The 10,632-nt window shown below is 38.3% G+C and overlaps 2 protein-coding genes across 2 annotated transcripts; both read left to right on the top strand.

Moving 5' to 3' along the window:
- LOC104772699 (uncharacterized protein At2g29880-like) lies at window positions 6,206-6,998 on the top strand. Its single transcript, XM_010497284.1, has 3 exons — window positions 6,206-6,330; window positions 6,470-6,690; window positions 6,802-6,998. The coding sequence occupies exons 1-3, from the start codon at window positions 6,206-6,208 to the stop codon at window positions 6,996-6,998; spliced, it is 543 nt and encodes a 180-aa protein (XP_010495586.1).
- Window positions 8,098-9,024, top strand: LOC104772700. Its single transcript, XM_010497285.1, has 3 exons — window positions 8,098-8,166; window positions 8,249-8,468; window positions 8,870-9,024. Exons 1-3 carry the CDS (start codon window positions 8,098-8,100, stop codon window positions 9,022-9,024), a joined length of 444 nt encoding a protein of 147 aa, XP_010495587.1.

Here is a 10,632-nt window from a genome sequence, read left to right on the forward strand (position 1 = left end):
TTAAGTACAGAAGTGATGGGGAGATTGAGCGTTACAAGGCCAGACTTGTGGCTCGTGGGTTTACTCAAACGTATGGGGAGGACTATAAGGATACGTTTCCTCTGGTGGCCAAACTACACACAGTTCGAGTTATCCTCTCATTGGCCACTAACTTGGACTGGGAGCTATGGCAAATGGACGTGAAGAACGCGTTCTTACAAGGTGAGCTTGAAGATGAGGTTTACATGCGGCCACCGCCAGGTCTAGAAGACACCATCGGTCCGCAAAAAGTGTTTAAGCTCAACAAGGCTATATATGGCCTTAAGCAATCACTGAGAGCATGGTACCACAAATTGAGTACAACCTTGCTTGGGAGAGGCTTTCGCAAGTAAGAATCAGATCACACACTCTTCACCTTACTAAGTGACAAAGGTATAGTAGTCATTCTAGTATATGTTGATGATATCATCATATCTGGAAGTGACAAGGTAGGAATTCAAGATACTAAAGAGTTTCTCAAATCAGTTTTTGATATTAAGGACCTTGGAGAGCCTAAGTATTTCCTTGGTATAGAAGTATATAGATCCGATGAAGGATTATTCTTATCACAAAGAAAATATGCACTTGATATCTTAAGTGAAGCAGGAAAGCTTGGATCGAGGGCTGTAACCACACCACTTGAGGAAAACTACAAGATAGCCGGAAAGAGGGAGCTTGAGGCAGCTCCATTGGAAGATGTCACACGATATCGACATCTAGTAGGTAAGCTTATATATCTAACCATTACTAGACCTGATCTTTGTTTTGCTGTGAACCAGGTGAGTCAACATATTCAAAACCAAACTAAACATCACTGGAACATGGTGAATCGAATCCTCAAGTACATCAATGGATCACCGGGACAAGGCATATAGATGGAAAGGAACGAGAGCACCGAGTTGGTAGGATATTGCGATGCTGAATATGCCGGAGACCATGGGGATCGTCGTTCAACAACCGGGTACTGCACGTTCTTAGGAGGGAACCTAGTCACGTGGAAAAGCAAGAAACAAAAGGTTGTCTCACTATCGAGTGCGGAGTCCGAGTATAGAGCCATGAGGAAGTTAACTACCGAGCTCATGTGGCTTAAAGCCTTATTGAAGGATCTTGGAGTCGAATCATCAAAGCCTATCACTATGCATTGTGATAATGAAGCAGCCATTCATGTAGCCACCAATTCCGTATTCCACGAGAGAACGAAGCATATCAAAGTAGATTGCCACAAGGTGCGAGAGCAGATTCAACTAGGTGTCACTCTTCCATGCCATACCGACAGCAAAGAACAACTAGCCGACATTTTTATAAAGGCAGCAAGTCTACAAGTATGTGAATACATTCACCCTTAGCTCGGCCTTAAGGATCTCACGAAGCCATGAAGTATCCCTTCCATGGCACCTACACTCTTTTTCCCTTATGTATAGTTTTTCCCAAGTGGTTTTCTATACTAAGTTTTTAATGAGGTAGGTGCTCGTTAGTTCAAGCTTGTCAAGCTTGAGGGGGAGTATGAGAATTTCACACCACGTCCGTACAACCTTGTCCGTACAACCTTGTCCGTACAACACATTCAATGGGCCGTCCGTACAGATGAGAGATGAAGTGAGTCCAGCCCTTGAAGTCAAACACGAGTAAAGCCCTTGAAGAAGAAGCCTTAAGTCTCACCAAAAATATCTAGATCCTTCCTCTCTTAGCCGTTGGAGATCTCAAGCAAGTGGGCGCCTAGAAGAGTCACATGTTGACTTAAGGAAGGAAGGTCACTATCAAGCTATGTAAATCGTGTATAGGATCTTGTAGGAATATGCTTATTCCCTTGTCTATAATTAGGATGTAACTAGGATTCATTTTAAGTAAGAAGTTCTTTTCTTCTTCTACACTTTTATCTCTTACACTGTCTCTCTCGTATACTCTCTCTCGATCACACTCAAACTCTCTTCTTCTACACACTCGATCATCTTACTCTCTTTGTTTCTAAACTTACACTATCCAACCAGCCAGACAGCCAACCGAGGTTCTTTTCTCGGTCTTCACCATTACACAAGGGTGAAGACCTCCAAGTCATTAGGGAAGTAGTACTCTTTTTCCTACCTTGGGTTTGTCCCAATGGGTTTACCAAGGGAGGTTTTAACCAGGCTATGATCCCTAGTGCATGGCCATGGCCGTGGACCACCTTCGGCCACATGGCCATTCTATCTCTCGCTTATTTTTGCTTATGACCGTTGTCTTTTAAAACTATTTCCTGGACGCTGCGTTTTGTTTTAACCCACGTGTTTAGGGTTTAGAGTTCCCTTGTAATGGCCAGCCTATTTAAAGGGCCTGGACTCCATAATGTAAAGGTTAGACTGGTAATAAAAATTAAAGTGTTCCTTATTTCTCGTTTATAGTGATTGAAACAAAACCCTAGAAGCTTCACGAACGGGGTTCGTAAACTTCTAGCTTAGCCGTATCACAAGGAGAGCCATCCCTCTTGTGTCGCTACCTCGTTCCACTTCTACCTCCATCTGTTCAAGGGACTAGCAAGTTGAGAATCTCCTCGCGAACCTCTTACCGTCCGTTCTTATCGTTCCTTGGTGTGTTCCTTTCCGAAATCTCTTTTCATTCATCGTTTCCTGCTGTTCATCGCCTAGCCGAGCCGACTGTTTGCTCCAACCCGCTGGTTCAAGTTTCGTCCGTACGACCGTGGCCTACGTCCGTGGTCCAAGGTCATATTAGTTGGTATCAGAACCGAAAATCCCTCACAAGGTTGTATCTTTCCTCTCTTTACGTTCTTTGATGTATAGCTTGAGATTTGTTTCGTTTTCTCCAAATTTGTGTTCTTGCTAGGCTTGTTAATGTTTGATGTGTGTAGAATTTCACTCCAAATCTTTTACCTGAAAAGACTACACAACGACTGAAAGTGCACAGTTAATCAGTGTAGTATTTTAGGATCGATCCCATAGAGAATAATAGCTAACACAAATTGAATTAAAAGAGAATGAACTATGGCTAAAACTAAATAAGAGATTGGGGTTTGGTTTTCCTAATATCTATTGCAAATAAATAAAAACGGTTTAAAACTATAAGGTTAAGGCGTTGGGCGTTTTGGGAGTCATCTTAGGGTTTTCATGGTTCTAAGCAATATTAAGTGTATGATCTTACAAGTAAATACTAATTTCGGTCTAGGTTCTCAACCACGAAACACTAATGAACTAACAAGCTATTTTCATAGAATGAAAGTCTAAAGTCTTCATACTCTGTTACTCAACTTTCGCAGGCAACGACGCATGTCAACCAGCTAGTTAAACAAGTTCGATACATTCACCAAACTTCGCAACTCAACTTACGCAGGTTACGACGTGAGGTTTCGGTATAACACTAGTTCGGAGAAGTAGGATAACACGGTTAACGGTCCCGTTCTCTAGATCAGCACTTGGTGATCAGGTCAAGCACATGCATTAAGATAAAGATGTCACCAAAAGAACTCTAATATAAAACCGAAAATAAGATCTAACAACCTAATTGAAGCAAACCATGAATTCTCCTTGAATCACCCCATAAAACCCAACAAATAAAACTACTCGCTCATGATGCAAAGGAACAACATTGATATTATAAAGAATAGCATAAAAAACGAATCAAATAACAAAAGGGGTTCAAAGGAAACTTCTCTAGTTGTCACAAAAGTAACTTGATCCCAAAAGCAATGAAAGTATGAAAGAGCAAGAAAGAGTAGAGAGAGAGATTGGTGGCAGATCTTCAAGCTTTGAGAGGGATGAGAGGTTGCGGCTGCTTCTCTGGTCGTGGCTAGGGCGGCTCCAAAAGCTGTAGAATATGCACACTTGAAAACCCTAGGTCTTAAGAGTATTTATAGGGTTTTATCTTGGATTAGGGTTTGTAAAGGTAGAAACGTCTTTTCTTTTTGAGTGCAGGAAAAGGGGCGGCGAAATAGGCTTCTGGACCGTGGAGGAGGCTTGGACTGGGCCGCCGTGATAGTCGCTGGTCAGGCCTTGAATAAAAGCCCATCGGCTGGTCGGTTCTTTCTTACGTCGGTTTATAACACGTCTTGGTAAATTAGGCATAGCTTCCGGATGGATGGATGGATTGACTTGATTACACTTCGAGGAGAAAGATGACTCTTCCAGATTTCCATAGAAACCATGCGCGTCAAAATGTGACTTCGAGGGGGGTATTAAACTTGTATTTTAGAAGATTTTAGACTATTCTTAAAATCACTTGTTATTCAATTAATGATTTTCAATAATCTTCTAAAATTCTATGTTATTCAACTTGGAATCTATGTAAAATCATTTAAAATAATTTACAATCTCTTGTTATTCAATCAATGATTTACAAAACTTATTTGAAATCTACTGTTATTCAATATATCACAACATTTTTTTAAAATACTACTTTGAATGATTTTACAAGACTTTTGTTTGGTTTTTAGTTAAAAAATATGAGTACCAAAATCCTATGTTATAAGGTGGAATTTGTGAGGATTTCATAAAAATAAAAAAAAAAACAAGATAACACAACCCAACCGACGAACCTGAAGCATCGTCTCTTTCTCTCTCAAAACCGTAACTTCACCTCCTGCAATCGATCGAATCCAATGGCCAATAGTACAGAGGATCGGGAAGAATCATCGAATCCAATGGCTAATAGTAACCTCTGAATCCTCTATCTCTCTTGATCCTCTGTGCAATCCTCCGAATCATCAAGGTAACTTCTACTTCTTTCTCCTTCCAACAACCTCGAGTTATAACCTGTAAATAAAATCTCGTTTATGAAAGATTTTTGATTGAGTAATTCTTGTAGCGGCGGTGGCATGGCGTGCTGGTGAGCCATTGGTTATGGAGGAAGGTGAGTCCACCTCAACCTCTTGAGATCAAAATTAAAAGTTGTTTGTACATCTCTCTGTCGTAGTTATCTCTATGCTTGGGAATCTCAGATTTACAGTTCCTCTCTTTTTTCAATAAACCTTGTGTTGAATTTGGCTTGTACGAGTCTCTGATGGAGTCCATTGGAACAGGCTCTTTTGCCACGAATATTTGGCCATGAAGTTGCAGGGTAACCACATTTTTTTCAGATTATGCAAGCATAGGAACAAGTTATGAAAACTAACTTTAACCTTTTAACAATCATGCTTATTCTGGATTTTCTTTTGGTTATACTTCTGCATTTTTTTCAGATTATACTTCTGCATTTTTTCAGATTATACTTCTGTCTATAACCACATTTTAGTTTCGAATATGTGCAGAATTTGATGTGGTTTGAGTGTTCTTAGTGTGATTTAGCAACATTGTTCCGGTGTTTAGCAATTAGCATAAGACTAGTGTGATTTTGCATAAGTTGCAGGGTAAGTTACTTCTGTCTATAACATTTGAATTTGTCTAGGGTCTTGGTATAGGCATTGGTCGAGTGTTAGAGACTTTGCTCATTGGTCAAGTGTCTTCTATGGTGTAGTTATTTGTGAATTGAGTTAAGAAATAGACAACTGGTTTGAATACTGGTATTGTGTCCATGGATGTTTCTGCAGTATAGTGGAGAGCATAGGGGAAGGCGTAACTGAGTTTGAGAAAGGAGATCATTTTACTGCAATTTGCCGGTGGCTCATGGTTTATGGGCTGTTCTTTTTGAGTATATGGGCTTTTTATTTTGTTTTCTTATTAGGGTTAAGAGGGGGGTGCATATATATATCGATCTGTAGCTTTCTTCTGCCTGCACAATTACTATCATCATACTTGAAGTTCATCTCCGTTTCTGAGTTTTTCCTACAGAATTACTTTAATTGTTGTATTTCCACGTTTTGTATCATGAAAGATATAAGAGAACATGGTAATAGCTAGTAGATACCATTGAAAGCAATTTGAAAGCTAGTTTAGCTTAGAAACGTATTGACGGCCATTTAATAATAATACTTGTTAAGATCTGGGGTCTAGCATAACTAATATAAATGTCTGTTTTTTTTTTTGTATTGTGTGGCCATAGTACCATGGAAAATTCAGAGGTAGTGGAAAAAAATAAAAATCCATATAATCATTGGTTAGAACCTGAAAGTAAGATGTTAGTGCAGCTGCTAGTTGATGCAATCAACGATGGTTATCGTGATGCTAGTGGCAAGTTCAGCAAATTAACTGTGGAGACAAGAGTATTAGCAACTCTAAACAAAAATCTTGGTATTAAAAAAACTTATAAAGAGTATACAAATAGGATGAAGGTTTTGAGGGGTAGGTACAACGGCTTGGCAGAACTTTTCCGTTTCAGCTCTGGTTTTGGATGGGATCCTGTAACAAAGAAATTCACAGCTAGAGATGAAGTATGGGATGACTATTTGAAGGTAAGAAATTTTATAGTATACAGTTTGTGAATATAGTAGTGTTTCTTATGTACCAAAATTACTAAAATGGTTTTTATGTTTTGAATAGGCTCATACAAATAAAACTCATTTGCGTGATGATACATTTGAAGATTTCGGAGATTTACACATGATATTTTCAACAAATGTTGCAACTGGAAAAAATGCCATGGGATTAGGTGATGCCATTGATGAAGATACATATCAAGTTGGAGACAATGATGGGATAAATGATTCAAATCGTGTTCAAGTTGAGGATGATGAAGAGGAAAGAGCCTACGAAGATACATCTGTTCAAGAAGTTTCCTCTTCATTAGAGAAAAGAAGAGGGGGAAAGCTACCTCATAGAAAGAAAGCTAGAACTGCTGCACTTAATTCAACCAATGTTTCTGATGAAGTGAACACAGAAATTAGTCACCAGATTTTTGACATGATACAGAAAAGGTGGGAAAAGGAATCCAAAGAAAAAGAAGCTGAGGATAAGGCTACTAATGTGTGGGAAGCTATCAAAGAAATTCCTGATTTGGAGGAAGATCTGCGTTACGAAGCCATGACACTCATTCACCGCTTAGGGATGAAAAATGGGTTCGTTCATATGTCGATAGCAGATCGCAAGGGATGGATCATACAAAACCTTCGTAAACCATGAAAAGGAAGTTGAATGCATGGACTGAAGATGGTTTTCTTTTTCGATAATTTATACTTGTTAGTTTTCATTTTAGTAATACATGATGAGCTTTTCTTTTTATTTATTTATTTAACACTGGTCTTGGTTATTTCTTTTATTTTACATATAAATCAGATTATATTATTTTTCACTTTTCTAGGAAATCAGATTATATTATTATTTGTGCTACGTACTAGTACTAAAAAATGTATACACGTTTATGCTATGTCAAAACAAGATTATACATGTTTTGATTATACATGTTTTGTGTATACATGTTGCATATTTTCATGTTAGTTGTAAGATTTGTTTTTGCCGGGTAAAATATAGTTTTTTAGGACATAATGGCGGGTAAAATACATTAGAGGTAGGGTTAATATATATTTGCTGCTCACCCTCATTTGTTTTATTTCCACACACCAGCCGTAGTTTCTCCTTGTAAGTTCCAAATTTTCTCATTGTTCTATGCTTTTGTATCGTTTTGTTTTATGAGACTATATTATGCTTATCGTTCAGTTATCTCTATATTATGCTTATCGTTCATTTTTTCTTTCTCTCTTAGGAGCTGTTTGTTATGATTTATAGCTATGTTATTTTTTTGTGTAGGATTTCAACAATGGATCGCATTGTTCAAGAAAGTGAAGAGATAGAATCTAGAAGAAAAGGAAAAAGAATGAGAAATTTCAAGATAGATGTTGATATTATGTTATTGGTTTTGTCAGCGAGAACTCGATATTTCGTACCGCAGATACCACGCCAGATTAGAAAATCAGCAACAACACTTGGACATGAGTATATACTGAAGGCGTTGGCTGAAACTAAAGAGCGTGAGCATTTTCGAGAGCTATATCGTATGTATCCAGAAGCATTTCTGAAACTATGCTCTATTCTTAGATTGAAGATGGATTTAACCGACACAACATATATTTCTGTTGAAGAAATGCTTGCCACATTTTTGTTCATCGTTGGCCAAAATGCGAGGTACGTTGTAGCTGAAGATAGATTCCAGAGATCAAAATTCTCAATGAGTAAGAGCTTTAACACAATTCTAAAGGCGTTAAAAGCACTTGCTCCAAGCTTTATGGCTAAGCCTGGACTTGCAATTCCTACAAAAATAAAAGACAGCACTCGATTTTATCCTTATTTTAAGGTATGATAAACTTTTTTCTTCTGCTTGTTTCCAAGTATTTCAAAAAATTATATTACTGATATTTTGTTTATATTATTTTTAGGATTGTGTGGGGGCGATTGATGGAACTCATATCCTTGCAATGATACCAGGACAAGACACGGCTAGCTATCGTAATCGAAAAGGACAATTATCGCAAAATGTCTTACCTGCATGTAATTTTGATTTAGAATTTACGTATGTTCTTAGCGGGTGGGAAGGATCAGCTCACGAACTACAAGATGCTTTAACAAGAAACACAAACAAATTAGTAGTTCCTGAAGGTTTGTCTCACTTATATTTGTATAACACTAAATTGTTATGTTATTTATCTGCAATTTATCTCACCTATAATTTTAAACTCCAGGAAAATTTTACCTAGTTGATTGTGGATTCGCCAATCGACGCAGTTTTTTAGCTCCATTCCGAAGTACTCGCCATCATCTGCAAGACTTTAGAAGACAAGGAAAAGACCCTGTAAATCCAAATGAGTTGTTCAACAGTCGTCACTCTAGCTTGCGAAATGTAATAGAGAGGATTTTTGGCATCTTCAAGTCAAGTTTTCACATCTTCAAATATGCACCACCCTTTCCGTATAAGACGCAAGTAGAGTTAGTAATTGCTTGTGTTGGTTTACATAATTATCTCCGCAAAGAATGTCGTTCCGATTTGTTTCCTTCAAAAGAAGATGCTGTCGAAGAAACCAACGTTGATCAAAGAAATGATGAAGAAGAAGAACAGCTTCATGGTACTCAAGAACAACAAAGAGTGCTCGCTAATACATGGAGAGCAAATATAGCTGCAAGCATGTGGACTGATGCTATGAATATGGGGTCATGATGCAGTATGGTGACTATGCTTTATTTTTAGATTGTTTCATATCCTTTGTTGGGTAATTTTTTTTTCTTTTCTCTGTTTTGGTTCTTGTTTAGAAACGGAAAAGTCTTGTTTTCTTTTCTCTGTTTTGAAAACAACTTGCAACCTAGTGATTCGACCAATGTCTTCCTTTTCATGCTCTGTAGACCAAACAACCTGATGTTCATATATTTTACCATGTTTTCCCTTAGTTTATTCACATCTTTTGCATCTTTTGCTATCCATTTAGGCCATTATTGTGTAGCTTTAGCACTAATCATGCATTAGAGTTTAGTTGCATTGCATTTGCATCTTTTCATGCATATTCAGGTGATTTTGGAGCTTAAGGAGCATGGAAGCAATGCTGAGGAGAAGTGAGCCAATCATGAAGGGAAAGCAAGAGAGTTAAGGCTGAAGAACCGAGGTCCAGAGTCCAACTCGACCGCACACTCGNATCTGCAAGACTTTAGAAGACAAGGAAAAGACCCTGTAAATCCAAATGAGTTGTTCAACAGTCGTCACTCTAGCTTGCGAAATATAATAGAGAGGATTTTTGGCATCTTCAAGTCAAGTTTTCACATCTTCAAATATGCACCACCCTTTCCGTATAAGACGCAAGTAGAGTTAGTAATTGCTTGTGTTGGTTTACATAATTATCTCCGCAAAGAATGTCGTTCCGATTTGTTTCCTTCAAAAGAAGATGCTGTCGAAGAAACCAACGTTGATCAAAGAAATGATGAAGAAGAAGAACAGCTTCATGGTACTCAAGAACAACAAAGAGTGCTCGCTAATACATGGAGAGCAAATATAGCTGCAAGCATGTGGACTGATGCTATGAATATGGGGTCATGATGCAGTATGGTGACTATGCTTTATTTTTAGATTGTTTCATATCCTTTGTTGGGTAATTTTTTTTTCTTTTCTCTGTTTTGGTTCTTGTTTAGAAACGGAAAAGTCTTGTTTTCTTTTCTCTGTTTTGAAAACAACTTGCAACCTAGTGATTCGACCAATGTCTTCCTTTTCATGCTCTGTAGACCAAACAACCTGATGTTCATATATTTTACCATGTTTTCCCTTAGTTTATTCACATCTTTTGCATCTTTTGCTATCCATTTAGGCCATTATTGTGTAGCTTTAGCACTAATCATGCATTAGAGTTTAGTTGCATTGCATTTGCATCTTTTCATGCATATTCAGGTGATTTTGGAGCTTAAGGAGCATGGAAGCAATGCTGAGGAGAAGTGAGCCAATCATGAAGGGAAAGCAAGAGAGTTAAGGCTGAAGAACCGAGGTCCAGAGTCCAACTCGACCGCACACTCGACCAAACACTCGACCGTGTGCTGAGGAGGACTCGACCGAGTGGAGAATGCATGAGAGAAGCCAGCTCGACCTGCCACTCGACCGAGCACAGGTCGAGTTGACCGAGCCGTTGACTATTTTGTCTTTTAGTGTTTTTAGGGCTTCCACCTCCTCTCCTATATAAAGCCTTGTACCTGCAGCCACCAAAGTGTGAAACCTTTTTAGAGAGTCAGAAAACTAGTTTTTACTTTTTAAGGAATTATCCCCTTTGCCATTTTATTTTCTTAGATTTTG

This window comes from Camelina sativa, chromosome 20, assembly GCF_000633955.1.
Source record: "Camelina sativa cultivar DH55 chromosome 20, Cs, whole genome shotgun sequence".
Taxonomy (NCBI): Eukaryota; Viridiplantae; Streptophyta; class Magnoliopsida; order Brassicales; family Brassicaceae; genus Camelina; species Camelina sativa.